The 16169-nt window shown below is 47.0% G+C and overlaps 1 protein-coding gene and 1 long non-coding RNA gene across 2 annotated transcripts; both read left to right on the top strand.

Moving 5' to 3' along the window:
* The first annotated feature begins 953 nt into the window (after positions 1-953).
* Positions 954-4539, top strand: LOC139052139 (uncharacterized). The gene is made up of 2 exons (XR_011509727.1): positions 954-1660; positions 3791-4539. It is a non-coding gene; the product is annotated as an uncharacterized lncRNA (long non-coding RNA).
* A 6587-nt stretch (positions 4540-11126) lies between these two features.
* Positions 11127-15211, top strand: LOC139052125 (uncharacterized). Its single transcript, XM_070529222.1, has 2 exons — positions 11127-11367; positions 12801-15211. Exons 1-2 carry the CDS (start codon positions 11317-11319, stop codon positions 14490-14492), a joined length of 1743 nt encoding a protein of 580 aa, XP_070385323.1. The 5' UTR covers positions 11127-11316; the 3' UTR covers positions 14493-15211.
* Positions 15212-16169: the final 958 nt, after the last annotated feature.

The raw sequence follows: 16169 nt of genomic DNA, 5'->3' as shown, positions 1-16169 counted from the left end.
AATATTAGCGTTAGATTAAAAGTGCCAATGAGAAAATCATAGTGCGACGTGAAAAACTCCCTATACAGCTTTGTGTTGCTCAAAACGTGCTACATCAATGTTTTTCCGAGCGTGAAAGAAGTCCGCAAATGCATGCAAAATTGCCACGCGGATTTCCACTCGAGGCACGTTGCGTGTATTGCGCGTTGGGTGTATCAGATAAGACACAACCACACAGTTTTCTTGGGGGCGCTCACAGTTCGATTACGCTATGGACGTAGCAGAAGCTTGATGTGGGTGAGTTGGTTATGCATACTTGATGAAATGAGCGCTGCGAAGACGCGGACGAAAGAACACATGTACGACGTAAATATTAGTGTAAGAGCAGGAACATTTCAGACTCGTGAAATATTCTCCTGTGTGCATATTCTAAGCCTTGAAATATAACAATGCATCAAATTTTTTCATTCTTATCAGTTTATCCCTTTTTTTTAATTGTTGCTATTCAAGAATAAAGAGTAGATATATACCAACGCAAAATACTTCTTTCTCACTTTACGGTTACCCTAGAAAAATTGCGGAAAATATTTAGCGAAATAGGTCCCTCACAAGAATTGGAATCTGCAGTAAAAAAAAATGAACCCTGGGCGTTCGTATACGGCGAAAAAAGTCGACCCTGAAAGGGTTAGCCAGGTAGCTTCTCATCTGTCTGTTTTTCTTTTTTTGTCGTTTAAGTTCATTTTCATTCTACGATGGCGCATACCTACTGCGGGGTTTGGCGAATATTCATATGCTATACGGAAATTGCGGTTAGTGCATAAATTAGTGAAACTTATCAGCAAGAACTCAACAAAAAATGACGTATGAAAAGGTAAGATAATCTCCCTGAAACAACTATTATTTCCTCAACTTCTCTTCTTCCCGTCATAAACTTCTTTTTCTGTTCCCTCTTTCCTAAAGAGTAGGCAGGCGTTTTACCCTCTATATGGCTGTTACCCGCCTACTCCATCAACATTTCCTTCACTGTGCAATGTATGAGTGTTTTCACATCGATAATTATATTAAAAGTAATATAATAATAATAACAGTAATAACAATGTTCCCCTGGAGAAGAGGTAATAGCGCAGGGTATTTCCTCGAATGTGTTCGACGTGCGTGGACAGAAGAAAATGAGGAACGCAGCAGCCAGCTCTCGCGTGCACTGCGCCTCCGGCTCCATTCTACTACAGGCACCAAACCCCACCAAACCATTCTGTGGCAGCAGCCAGGCTTCTTCATTCCGCAGTGCTTCATGTAAAATATCCGGCGAGACCTTAGGGCCCGGCAAGTGGGAAAGCCTTCTGTGCAGCCGAGTCACTGTCAACGCCGATCTATACTCTTGCGAAGCCTCGTGTTTCATAGTGATGCAACGGCGACAGTAAGAGTCCAGCACCTTGCGCCAGCATACAACAATGACTGGCCCCGGATTTCGACACGCAGTTCAGCGAGACGACGCGTGCCGCGGCACTCGGAGACCAGCAACCGTGTCCGCACACGGCTACTCGCGGGCTCAACTTTCTCGTGGGTGCCCGAAACGCGGCAGGCGTCCCGGGATCCTTCCTTCTCGGTGCTGCCCCGTTCCGGCGTTCCTTTGGTCCAGGCACGGTTGGTTAGGCGCCTTTGTCAACGGAAGAGCGGAAAGGTGAATATCCGTACAAGTTCTGTAACCAAAACGTTAAAGTGTTTCTGACCGACATTGCTGGACAGTATAGGGTTCATGCAGTGCTCCGGTGAAAGCTCGCGCTCATCTGGGTGGCACCATAGGCCAGGGGCCGCGGGGGACCGTCGCGCGAGCGCGATCTTAGGGTCATTTCGAGTACTTCTTCTCACTTGGGGGTAATTTCAATGCAAACCTCCTCCGTGTGCTTTGTACACTGGGTGTGCAAGATCCTGCAACTTGTTTATACATGAGCACGTTGATATTTACTTAAGCAGGTTTCATGTACTGCAAAAACACAAATGCTACTTCACACGACAATGTGCTTGCATTACGTGAGCGTGTCCTTGTGACTGCATTATTGGATTGTCTCTAATATTTTCAAGCAACTGCAGCCGAGGAAGGACGGGCCTTTTTCTTATAACGGAGTGCTTGCCACTGGCAGGTTGTTTTCGCTAATGAAACGTGAAAACTCTTGCTTTGGCTGACATGTGCTGTTGAGAATATTTCTAGCGTAATGACGATTTCTGCAATGTAGCTACCAGGTGCCAAATGCATGTTTTACGATTAAAGCTTCGACTGGCCTTCAGTAATATAAAAAAAAAGTAAGCGGACATCTAAGCACTTATGAGTTGTGCGTCTGAGTGCATTAATGCACGATCGATCGCTGCTGAGGTGCTCTACGAGTTACGAACTCCTCGCGGGCAAGCGAGAGACGCTCGGCACACACCTCCTAGATAGCACAAGGCCGGTGCACTTCTATGCATGACGTCATGCTTCCTTGGCCAACTGTCATACAATATAATAAGGACGCTGCAGAATAAGGCGCGGTGATGTAGACGTCACCGTTTTCGTCACGCCGGAATTGGCAATGGCAATTTCGGTCCAAGTAGTATGATGTCAGTAAGCTAAGTGCCCACCCCTGGGGCCCTAAAACGTAAAACTATTCCAATGTGTTTTTATTCCAATCTCCTTACGTCAAATTTGCGTAACCGTTGACGCAAGCATCGGGTGGTCACCCGCAGGCTTGTCTGAACAGACCAGTCGAATGCTCTCCTACACTGAGCCTACACTGAGCGCCTTGTCTTATCTAATTGGCTGACAAGAGATGAGGAGCACGTCAAGTGGAGAGGGATTCTATGGGGCCGAGCCAGTGCACTGATAATCGAGAAACGGATCAAGAGGGTGGTGCCGGCGTCTGCGGTTGGACCGCTTTCCATTACTTAGCTTGTGGTGGCTTGTCGAAAATTGCGACGGCATGCCACGGAAGCTTAAGAATGACGCTAAAACGGATACACGGCAAAGATTTGGCAGAACGAGGTCATAAATGTGCCGAAAGTGCTCCAAAACGTTACACGGCCACGCAAGAAGCTTTATTATACGCAAGTAAACCAATGCCCTCCGACAGGTTAAGTGGGGGTGGTCCAAAAACGTTTTTACCAGTCGTGAAGGGCTCATTGCAGAATTGCAATAGAAAAGTTTGGAATTGTTTTACGTTATAAAGCCCCTGCTGTAGACGAGGCGCTCGTTTAGTCCAGTGGGTAAGACATGCTGCTTCTGAACCTGAGTGGTAGTTTCGAAAGTCACTACCGTTAACATTCTTCACTTCGAATTTATCCTGTATTTCATATATTAACTTCTTCATAGCGATTATCGTGGCGAAGTTAGAACGCGGGCAATAGCTGGCGCGGAATAGGAACGGGTGGATGACACCGGCTTCCGAGAGCGAGGAATACGTGGCGTCATGCCTATGCCCTCTCCCCTGACGCAACTCATGGCGCGGCAACGCAGCCAGCAGGTGTGCCCTTTCACCCGCTCTGCGCCGTCGACGCGCGCACTTGTCGTGACGTTGCAGCCAAAGGGAATTTTGGTGTTGTTTCTCCGCTACAGACGCCGCCTTTTTCGGTCATCGGACCATTTGAGGCTGTTCCATCAAAAAGAATCATTGAATGTCAAAAAACAATTGATTTTTTGTCACCATCGTGTTATTTAAGTGTTTAGTATTCGAAGTCATTGTGCGAACGAAAAGTATTATAGTAGATAAAAAACTATAAACTAATCTTTAGCAACAGTGCTGCAAAATGTTCGATTTGTTGCGAAATCTTTATATTCCAGAAGAAAGCACCGCCAACGAGTCAGCCCAAGACATTCAGGGCGGCGATCTGCTGGTGCAATCTCGGCGTGGCTTCTCGCTGCATCTGCAGCAACAAACACGATGACCCACAGGAGGCGGAACGAGCTCGCAGCTGGCACAGCGTGTCATCGAAGGCGATCTCTAAACCAGCCCCGTGTTGTCGAAGCCTCCGCCCACTGCCTGACCATCGCTGGAGCACTGCGCAGTCCTGGCCACAGTTCCAGCGGTGGTGCTTGGCGCAAAGGCGGCGCGCCTCGCTTTGAGTGCACCCACAGCTTGTGCGTGGCTGGCTCAGCGCGTGGAGCCCAGGTGCCCGCCGTCATAGCCTTCGATGCGTTGCCCTCTTCTCTGGCCAGCCCCACCGGAGCTTGCAGTTCCGCGAAGCCGAGAACTCCTCCCCTATACTGACTGTGGCGGAGTAACCTTCAAAGATATCGTCGCACTTTTCGAGCAGTACAGGGACGTCCTGGCGGTTGTTTCGAATCTTATAGGCTTCCATAAAATCGGCTCTGCAAACGTCGATCCAGAAGCCGGAATGCGCCCGTGCAACTTTGCCGAAGTGGCGCATCTCGAAAATTCGGTGGATGACGCAGCTCGCCGTCGACGCGAACAATTGTGCGTTCGTTTTTTTCGTAGAGTCCTGCTAGGACACGTACGCCGCATCGTCTTAATTACAGCGAGGTGTTACATTTTTTATGTTTTGTAAAAATATATGGTCACGTATGCGTTAGTTCTCGTTTTCTCCTGAATATATTCTTATTGGGGGGACATCGTTTTTGCATGCTGGGCATTTACGCATACCTTGTTTTTATAAGAGGTATCAGCGGGCACATCGTGACATATACGTAGCTCATAGCGAACAATTCCAATAACAGGAGAAGAGGGGAGGCAAGCGCTGTGAGCTTTGTCTGAGCTTCGCTCTCTATTTTCTCCTTTGTTTATCGTCCACTACGGACGTGAAGATGTACCAACTCCCGCCGAATATCCACACCCGTCAATATATTTACACTTTGCCTGACAGCTATAACATGCGACTTCCTAGCTTTTACATATATATATATATATATATATATATATATATATATATATATATATATATATATATATATATATATATATATATATATATATATATATATATATATATATATGCTCCTTACTTTTTAGTTAGGACGTCCCATCATGAAATCCTGAAGGCAATGGGCAATGTACTTTTTTAGGTTGGTCATTCTGCTTGCATTGCTTCCTAAAGTGAGATTGATTATACTTCCTAAATAGCAACTAAGAGCAACAACAGGAGAACAAAAAATAAAGGTTAAAAATGTATGCATTCCCTCGGAGCTTAGGCGTTATGCTAGTATACTCTAAATACTCTTACAGCCGCTCTGTATAAAAAGTGAGGATGATCGAGAAAACTGGCTTGCTTTTGAACGCGTAGCAATCTCTACGGGCCTTGACCTCTGCGCCAAGGAGAAATAGGCAGTAGAAGCCTTTGAACGCCTGGGATTCCCACAGAGTATCCTTCATATGTGATGCTGTTCGATGGTAACGTATGGGAAAATTCTGCCGTAGCACCTGTCAAGTCTTGGAACTTAACAATATTATTATAATAAGTTAATTAGGAAGATAAAATGAAGGTTATTAGGAAATTTCTGTTTATCATTTGAAGAAGCGTTTCCATTTTTCGCGCTAGGAATGCCTGCCTCTACGAATAATCCAGCTCAAATACAAGAAATGTGCTTTCTGGCAGGGACAAATTTTAGACATTCCTAAAAACATTAGAGCGACCAGCCCGTAGATTCTAGCATTATTGTTTGATCTCCCCTAATTACTTTGTAATTACGTACGGTCTTAATAAGAAATAACAGCCGCTGTCTTTCAGTGCAGCTTAGCAGCAGCGTTGAGTTTTTCTACGAAATACGTTTGCGCTTTTTTCCTGTAAATATTTTTCGGTTATTCAAGTGAACTTAAATCGGTTCAAACTGGTTCGAACCGTTATTTTTTCGCTTCGAAGTTTAACTAGAAGTGAACTTTTATATGTGAAGCGAAACGAAAACCGGAACGAAAAAAGAAGTTTCAGTTCGGCATTCTGCTGCCGAAGCCCCAAAACGCGTGCTTTTCGGCGTACATGAGGGAGGCGTTTGGCGCCCAGCATGCCTCCCTTCACATGGTGTCCATCACAAGTACTGGAGATGTGCTCGATCACATCTTTGTCCGAGAAATCAGATACTTTAGACCTCTCACTTATCCATTGTACTTCTCTGTCCATCACCCTCTCCTCGTCGCCAGCAACAACAGTATAGTTGCGCTGCTGTCTACTACTGCTGTCGAACGAATGGACATTTCGTCCTAAAGAGCACAAATGTATACAACATGCATATTCTATGTATCAATTCAAATTACCTAGTGCGCTATTGTTTTTTAATATGTATTTAGTCACCTACTAGTCGACATGAAAAATGAATTCTGCTTAGCTCGATGTCACATGCTCGATCTCCCACACGGCCACAACAATTCAGTGGCGCTGTAATGCTGTTCTACATTTATTTTTTAACAAAAAAGTTACTTGTTTAACTGTATTTGAACTTGAAACATTATTCAATTTAATATACCACACAAAGCTGCCTCTGGCTTGTCGATTCCACTATCGCAAATATCCATCACGAATAAGCAGTACTTACACAAGCGTCACAAGAAACAGCGGTAATCCCATTGCCGCCACCATTTTTCTTTTTCTTTTTTGTCCTCAAGGTTCACCGTTACGGCGTGTTGGGACGGGGTGGCAAGACAGAGTGAAGGTACATGTTTATGAGAAATACTTCACTCCTTGCCATGTCAAAGCAGCGGTTGTCGAGGCATGCCACAAGTGCGTCAGTGGAATGCCAAGTGTAGTTTGCCCCCCCCCCCCCCCCCCTTGGAAATACAAGTTATTCACTAGAAAAGTTCCCTCTCACCCGCCGCAGCAGTTTTGTGGCTGTGGCATTGCGTATATAGCGCGGCTCGAGGTCGCTGGTTCGGTCTGGCTGGCGGCAGCGACGCTTCAACGGAAGCGGAAATGCGGAAACACTCGTGTGCTTACATTTATGTGCACGGTGAAGAAGGCCAGGTGGCCGGAATTAATCCGGAGTCCCCCTCTACGACGCGCTGCAAGTTACGATCGCAGTTTGACCATGTAATATCACACCGCTTTTTAATTTAACTAATTTGGGTTTCCCGCTTGCTGTCCACGTCAATGCAGGCCCGTGACTTCGCCTTTGTGACGATGTTCTTGGACGAGCTGTTCAGGCCTCCGCCAACTGCATGCCGTAAAACACTCCGAACGAGTCGACTTAGAAGGCGAGCATTGCTTTTTTTTTAGGATAACGGCAGTCACCGTGCGTAAATCCTCTTGATCGACATGTCTGGCGGGTAGAAACGTCATGGATGAACTTTAGCCTTTTTTACTGAAGACAGCGCCGATGTCATAACAGGTGGCCAGGTGGAACATCGTGAGGAAAGCTCTATGCGATTTCTTGTTTTCAAGTGCGCATCCTCTCGAGGGCAATCGTACGTTGTGCTGCGCTTTGGCTTCAATTTCATTCAAATTAGTGACATGTCTTTTTATGACAGCTAATTGCAAAGAAAATAAATTGGTGATTTCTCCGACTGTACTCATTATAAAACTCAGAATCCGCCGCTTCTGCATCAACCTGGCTTAATTTTCTCAAATAAAACAGTCCTAAAAGTGTTTCCGATAAAGCATGTAGCAGTCAGCGCATAATTTCGTGATATATCCTTGGCAGTCTTTCCAGCAGCGGTGTACTTGTGACCGTGAACCATCAAGATGCCCAGCTTTTAACTCTATCTATAGGGTTGGGAAGCATAATCTATGAAGACTGGATTTTGTTTACTTGTCGGATAAGGGTTGCCGATTGGCGAATAAGAAAAGGGCAAGACAGATTTTTCGTTTTTTTTTTATTTCCTGCCTAAAGTGCGAGAAATGTCGCCACTTAGTGTGACGTCATCCATTTCAAAATATTTTCTCGCCTTTGGGCCATATTTTTTCAGTAAAGGTAATGTTGCCACTGGATTGAGTATATTGTTCCTTTAAGGCTGACCGTGCGAGTAATTTCCCTACGTCGTCCTTGGTGTCTTTGTTTGTTGGCTTCTTAAGATATGATTAAGAAAAGTCAGGCCCCTCGCTTCACTTTCATCTCGTTTATTACATAACGAGAGTCTCGAAGCCGGCAACATTGGTGTCTTCAGGTAGCATGTGTGGATTTCTTGACCAATTTCCTTCACCCAAAAAGATCACGTACTCGTGACCCCTGCGGCAGAAAGCATGTTCAATATCCGCCGCCAGTTTGTGAGTGGTGGCGCTGGCTAACACTCCCAAGGCTAGTTGTAGTAGAAAAATACATAAATACCTCAGAAAAAGGGTAGGAAAATGGCGCCGTGGTAGTTCAGATGGTAAGAGCATCGCACGCGTAATGCCGAGACGTGGGTTCGTATCCCACCCGCGGCCGGTTGTTTTTTTCATCCACTTTCATTTCTATTTGCTTAGAATTTCTTTAATTCAATTAGGAAGTACGAGTAATTTCCCCTATGTTGTCCTTGGTGTCTGTGTGTTGGTTTCGTTTGAGATCATTAACAACAATGGGGCGCTTAGTTTCCGTTTCTTCTCATTCATATATATATATATATATATATATATATATATATATATATATCACGCACGTACTCAAGGGGGGGGGGGGCAAACGTATTACGCTGACCCCCCCTCCCCACCCACGCCGCTACTTCTCACACATATTCCTAAAGCGCCGACAAATCAGTGTTGTTGAGACTTAACAGCGATTCGTTGGCCAACATTTTGTTGCCTTTTACACTCCTTTTGGATGGCGGTAGTTACCGGCGTTTCCTGAGATGTGAAGGCCAGTTTTCTCATCAATTCGGTGCCCGCGCAATTAAGTCAAGATGCATTCAGTTGTCACCGTCTATTCAATGGTCACGCGCATCCTTGTTGCTTCTTCAAGGGGAGTATGCTTTCGAGGGGAGTATGGCTTCAAGGGGAGCTTGTTGCTTCGTTAGTTCAGCCTTCCTCGTCTCGACTGATCCAGGGACCAGGAAAGGGGTTCAGTTAGTGGTAAGCTGGTCTGTATGCACGTGGAACGAGTTGCGGCCAGAGAAAATGCTAATCGCGTTTAACTTTTCTTTTTCTTTCATTATTTCCTCGAGTGACGGCTCACCGCGGCGCTGACAGATCCTCGGAACCATATACTCGTGATATGGGTTAGATAAGGCGGAAAATAATATAATCCGAGACAGCGTCCATCATCAAACGCTGCAGTAACCCTTAAACGCATAGGAAATATGACTGTCGCCCGTTAACTCGTCTGGTTTTCCCCTAATTGTACAGAACTTTTCTTGCAAAATTGGCAACTGGAAAAAAGAGTCTCAAGGAGTGGAGAAATTAAGCGATCTACTAAGCGAGTGGGCCTAGACAACAGCCAAACAGGAAGGAAAAGCGAAAATTAAAATATTTAGCCGTTGTTTATGAATATATTTATGAGTCAATATTTCTTTATTTAAAATGGAAACAGAGAAAACGCCGCCGGAAGTGAAGGACAATTCCGTGTGTTCTGAATGACGCTTCTACTCTTATCATTAGAGCCGCCTAACGTAGCCACTTCTCTGCTGTGCTTATGCAGGTGTTTTTCTAACCTTCTGCGGTGGGCGCTGTACATGTAGAATCGCATCTTCCTGCGCGATACGTGGTTATACGCGACTGGCGGCCACGCATCGTTACGTAACTCCCCAAATAACAGTACGAGTCGGTTGTGGCACTTGTTGGAGCAGTAAGCGAGGGATCCAAAAGAACTGTGCTTGTTCCACAAATATATATTTCTGTATAATTTTCCAAAGCTAATTCAAAAAACGCTACTATATTCGGATACAACTTAAGTCTGCAATGAAGCCCCGCCCACGCCCTCATAACCGCCAGCCACTGTTCCTCCGTGAGGCTGCAACTAATTCGTACTTCAAACTTTTTCTGTCACCCAAATAAGGCGCTAACTACAAAAATAAAATTATTATCGCGTCATTTTATACCTTTTCCCTCGCCTCTTGATGTGGAATGGCGAATGCCTAATTTATTATTCAACTGAAATAACACACTTGCTTCGCTGCAACTATTTGTTGTGAAGTTTCACTTCAGTTGGCATTGAAGTTTCATCAGTTAAACGGGTGCAGCAGTGAAATGAACTGCACCGCAGACTTTTGAAGAATCCATACATTTTGTCCATGCCTATTGCACACCTCAATGCTTCTACCGATGAAAAGACTCTTCAAGAACAGCAGAGGCTCCGAATGTATCAAGTACGACGCCATTTTGAAAAGGCCGCATGATGACGATTTTGTTTGCTTCTGTGATTGGCTGGCAGAGTAACCTAAGTCCGCGCGGTCGTGTGCCTTAGTTGCCAATAGCTATTTCTTTAGTTCTATTCTACTAAACTAATCTTTGTTTTACACTTTTGCTTCTTTACCTGTTCTTAGCAGTGTTCATCCTGCGCGACTTTTCTGCGCGCGTCCATTTGACGTGGTTCTTTGTTTGCCAAGTAAGGAGAGGTGTACTGCACACGCACACGTGTAAACTACACCTTATTTCATTTCTCTTTTGTGGGTTTACGCGTTTTTGGGGCATATGGTGGACGTTATTCACATTTGTACTATTAAATGTACCCCGCCCCCTTCATTTGCATAGAAAAGTTACCTTCGGTTGAACCCCCCCCCCCAAAAAAAAATCCGGGGTACGTGCCTATGTATATATATACATATATATAATTGCCGTCAATTATCCATCCTTTCTATATGCATCTGCGACTAGCTAATGGCTACACATCCAGATGCATCTATCAATATTCATGTTACACAAAGATTTAAGATTATTCAGACGGAGTAGATATAATAATTTCTAAATGTGTGGTATTCATTCCTTAACTAATCTCATTTACCATTCAGCCGTATTTCCCTTGGCATGTCAAGTTATCTTCTGCTAATTAGTTAGGACTCATAAGGAGAGTAATTAACAACAACCCCCCCCCCCCAAAAAAAAAAACTCTGACAGATACAAACACATTTTTTTCTTGCGTTTCTCATCTTGAGAGTTTCTCCATCCCTGTTGATTATGTTGTAGTTGAACATGACCAATAGTTCCTATTCTCCTAAGTGTAATTTTCATTTCGCTCGTTTCCGAGCACCTGACTTGGACAGCGTATCAATTCGATGAGTAAATTTGTTTCTCAGAACAGCGCGGCGGCTTAAGAACGGGTCAACCTCGCGTCTCGTGACGCAGCCCCGAGACGGCGAGCCACGAGCCACGAGCCACGAGCAAGGCGTGACCTTGAACTCGCGCTGACGCTCACGCGAATCGCGCGAGGTACGATCCAGCCACCGGCCCTGCCCGGTTCCAGGGATTGCGCCCAGCATCGAGTCAAAACCCAGAGGCGGTCCAGCTCCGCGGCCCATAATGGCGATGATGCCGATGAACGTGAGGCGATGGCGACACTCCAGCGACTACGTAAGTCACTTCCCTCACTCTCAGTTATGTTGCTCCCTTCGGTAAAAAAGAGCTTCCTTCCGACGCCACTGTGTGTAGCCGTGGGTCTATGTAGCTGTACTGCTGAGCCCAAGTTTGACGGTTTGACTTTCGTCCTGGATAGCCACATTTTGGTGGTGGCAGCATTATTATTTTCTTAGACGACGAAGATACTGCTACGAAATTCGAACTGCAGGCTCGAGTTCAATGTAGCATTCTCATACGAAAAGAATTAATCGGAACACATGTCCCATCTAACCAAGAGGAAGCAACTATGTTAAATCATTCCGTAGTCAGTCTTTAAGCAAGGTGTCAACCGCGGACCCAAATGCACATCGCGCAGCGCGAAGTAACTCACTGTGCATTAAATGCGGGCAAAGCTAATATAAAACCCAATAATGCGGCGTAGTTGCTTTGATACGACATCACGTTTGAAGTTAAGTTGATTCTACATCAAAATAGCCGCGGCAAGCGCGCAGATTTGATTTACGCCACGGCAACGCACGGACAAAACAGGCCAATACCATAATTTACATAATAATGTCACTTACGTATTTAACGCAGTTACGGTTGAAATGAAACCATGTGACGCCCCAAAATTGCGTTTCTCCGTTTCCTGACAGCGGAGGGGTCGCTACAAGGCGTCCTCTATAGTGCTCGATAGTGCCCGTGAGACAGAGCAGGTAATAATTTGACGTCGAGGGACACACTACAAAAGTTCATTTACATCAGCATAGTTCTCTCCCCTGATTGGCCGAACGCCAGCGGCAGCTTCGGTCCAAATGCCTCGCTACCGCGAAACGTATATCAAGTAGATATGCTGTAGGTTGTGATAATAAGGCCGTTTTGCCGCCATTTCCAGGAGAGCCAACATATTTTTCGACAAACTGTACTCACGAGCACTTTCTCGGAAAGCAGATGAATACACCTGAGTTCTTCCTCGAATAAGACCCGCCTTGGCTGCTCAGTGGTCATGGGGATTGGCTACTGCGCACGCGGTCGCATTTCGATGGGGGCGAAAACACCCGTGTCCTTAGCTTTAGGGGCACAAGAAAACCCAGGTGGTCGAAATTTCTGGAGTCCTCAATTACCGCTTGCCTCAGAAACTGGTTTCAGCAAGTAGAATACTTAATTTATTATTTTTGTTTTTTGCTCGAATTCTTGAAATGGACAAATGCCAAATAGCGCAGAGCCAGTGTATTCGTCTGTTATTTTCGCATGCACTAGTCAACGGCGGCCCTCTTTGTTAACAAACAAGCAATTTCTGGTTCTTTCAAAGAGAGCACCTTATTCATGGCCCGGGCACGCGCAGCTTGCTATTCGGTATTGCAGCACCAATCACAAAAACTCCATGTTATTGCTGTGCAAGGCGAAAAGCAGACAGGCGTACGAATCTGACGGATGTTTGTCCCCAGGTTTGCGAGATGACACCACGGATAGGCCGCCTACGAGGGTACCTCTTGTTCTTGGTCGGCAGCAGTCCGGGCCTCTGCTCGCCGGCGAACGAGCTCATTTCGAACCTTCGCTGCCTGCCAATGATCCGGAGCCATCCCCGGGTGAACCTAGCCAAGTCGTGCTCAGCCAACGCGGCCGACAGCGGCTTCTTCCTTTCGGAGCGGCCCCCGTGCAACAAATCCCTGCGGGTCAACAACATCGAGCTGCGGGAAGGACGGCTCGCCGCGGCTTGCCTGTGCAGAGGCGTTGTTCCTGCAGCATACAACTTGCAGCGCAGGCACTCGTTCGTGCTGGTCCACTGGCTGCTGATGGACTGTCGCTCCATCAACTTCGTGGAGCTCTGCGAGTGGCACATGTCTCCAAATCAGTTTCTGTTCCAGAACGAGTTCCAATTGAGCCGAAAACTTAGGCACGCCAAGCTCTGCCACCACCTGCTGGATGACTACCCGGCTAGGAATCTGACTGACTCGCTCCGCTACTCGGTGGCCGCGCTCAACATGCTGGAGACGGGGAGCGTTCGATTTTCGAGCGTCGGCTTTCACGAGGCGAGTGAAATGCCCGACAGGTTCCCGGCGATGCGCGTGCTCGTCTTCCTTCACAACAGGAGCGACGTTTCCGATGGTGAGGCGCTGATACGCTGCTGTGCCACGCATCGTAGTCAGCGCGAGATCCACGTCGACAAGGTGATCAAAGTGGTCAACTGCTGCTATGTGCTGTCCCAACTGGTGTCCCGTAGCGCGGTCATCGAGAAGCTCGTCGCGAGCCGCTGTGCACCGGGTAAACACAGTACGCCCCACGTGTTCGTGACGCTCACGGGTCCTCGTGCTATCATCGATCGGTGCGAGCTGCTCGGAAAGTTGGAGACGCAGAACGTCGAAGAGAACGACGCAGACGTCCCGAACATATCCAGCGAACTGAGAGTCAGCGCGAACGGGAAGACACCGATCGTCTCATGCTCCGCCGCCTCCCCGGGCCTCCAGTTCTCGGTCGCGCCTGATATTTGGCACAATGCGACGCTCGCCGAAATTTATATCAGCGGTTATTTGGTATACGTTGACATCTTGCGAGAGAGCGCGATCGAGGAAAATGCGACGTTCAAGAAGCTAACACTCAGCCAGACGTGTCTTAGCGGTGGTGGCGGCTTGGGGCTTGCAGATGCCCAGTCGGGGTACTGGACGCTGGAGCTGCGGAGCCTCGGCACGGTGATGCAGACGGGACGGCGTAATTTCTGGACGGAAGTCGGCGAGAGAGACCTGAGACGCAGTGCAGAGTTCAGTGGCTGCGATGCTGTGACCGATGACCTGATCGATTGTCTGCAGTGCCTCACCAAGGTCTCGCACGCCACATTTGAACCACCCGTTTTTCTGCCCCGGTCTGGGTACCAGGAACTCAGTCACGGATTATACTACGGAAACGCCAACATCTCGGGTCTCGTGGTTCGGATGTGTCGAGTGATCGACCATAACGTGACCGTCCTGCTGTCCACGGTGTTCGCCGAATGGCGCTACCCCCCGGGACGCAGAGCTGGCCTTCGCCACGCAGACCCCTCAAGCCGGGACGCAGCGCAGAGCTATCGGCAAGAGCCCCAGCCTCTGCTCCCTCCTCCTTGGCGGCTGGGCGTTCGACCACCGCGTGGCGACCGCCTTAAGTGACATGCTACGGAAGAGTAGCACCCTCCACCATGTCACGTTCGACGCGGTGTTGACGGAACCCGAGAAGCCGCAGAGGACGGCCCGCGAGGCCTAGAAACAAATTACACGATCTCGCCCATCAGCAGCTACGAGTAGCGCTACCACGCGATGAGCGTGTGCCGCATTAGCGACGGGGTTCGTCTTGCCGTCCGGGTACACACCTCTCAGATGGCAGCCCCACTACTGAGGAAGGTGCTCGAAAGCTGCTGACTGCTCGTTAACATGTCCCCACTGGCTGGCCTGACCAAAGCCGAATCGGCTGAGGGCATCACTCGGCGGCAACGGTGCCAGGACATGAACTTCGTGGTAATCGCTGGTGTCGCCAGGAAAAACTTGAGTGCTATTGCGACCCAGCCACTCGCCAGCAGAATGAAATTAAATTCGATAACTGGATGAAGATAACGTCATAGCGGTGCCTTAATCAAATGCGCGAGATATGACTGCGGTCATGCGCCACTGTACACCTCGCTGAGATTGCATGTTGTAGCGAATCCGGCGGCGCTGCATTACGGCTGGCCGTTCCAATTGTGCTGCAGATATCTAAGCCGTAGTATTAGCTGTAGACGAAGAGAAACTCTGAACATTAAGTGTGCCGTTTTATTTATGATCTTTGTATCGTTCTTCTGCTGTAATGCACGCTAACGAGTTTTTGTTTAATAAAGGTTTGTGGCAACATGCGCTTGAGCGCCGTTGGCTCGCGGCACTAGGGATGGCACTGGAAAAACCCGTTTCTGGGCTTTGCCTTTTACTGCCATGTTCATATTTGATGACACCATTCGTCATGATTAAGTTTGAAAGCGAAATATTATTGCGTTTAAATTTTTTGCAATAGTGCTGAATATTCAGCTTCACTTCTATTCAGTGTTTTTCTCGACAACGTATTCTTAGTGTGATGTTTTTTGAGCCGTACATGGCAACTATAGCTGCAGATAAACTTTTTGTTGATTTTTTTACACATATCTTGGTATGCCAACATCAATGTAGCATATTGGTCGCAGCGAAGACCTTATTTATTCAGTTTCTTTTTTTTTGGGGGGGGGGACATAACATATTCTCTTCGTTTGATGCGCGACATCTATTTCGGCCTTGACGCGTCGTTCTTCTTTACCTTAACGTGCCAGAATTCTTTTGCTGAGCAGTAACGCAATATCTAACCTATAGTTATGATGGTTTTGTTGGCAAAGCTGAAAACATTTTGATAAAATCCTTATAGCAAAAAGGATTTCTGAAGTATAATGAAATCACTCGCAATAAAGGATTAACAAAGGAGAATTTTTTTTTCTGAACAAGGCCATAGCTTCACATTGTAGCTGGAAGGAGTTGAACTCGCTACCCAAAGGGCCATCACCCAAACTGATTCCTTGCCAAATTGAGTTACTTGGCAGTTTGGGTAGCGTGCATGTGGTGTTCGCTACAGCCAGTACAAGATAGCATCGTAGGCGCGCTTATTTCAGGGGCAATAGCAAGTACGTTCACGCAGATTTGACTACGACTGTATATGTCGCTGTCACTTTTTAACACTTGTAAAATGGTCGTTGTTGCTTGACATGCAATTGTAAATGGCAGGTAATATCATGGTGGCAGTCGAAGGTGTAGTGCCATCAAACCTGAAGTCGGGGCTTTGAACGTGCTTATGTA

This window comes from Dermacentor albipictus, unplaced genomic scaffold (assembly GCF_038994185.2).
Source record: "Dermacentor albipictus isolate Rhodes 1998 colony unplaced genomic scaffold, USDA_Dalb.pri_finalv2 scaffold_19, whole genome shotgun sequence".
NCBI lineage: Eukaryota > Metazoa > Arthropoda > Arachnida > Ixodida > Ixodidae > Dermacentor > Dermacentor albipictus.
Note: the sequence above shows the minus strand (reverse complement) of the source record. Positions and strands in the feature narration are given on the sequence as shown.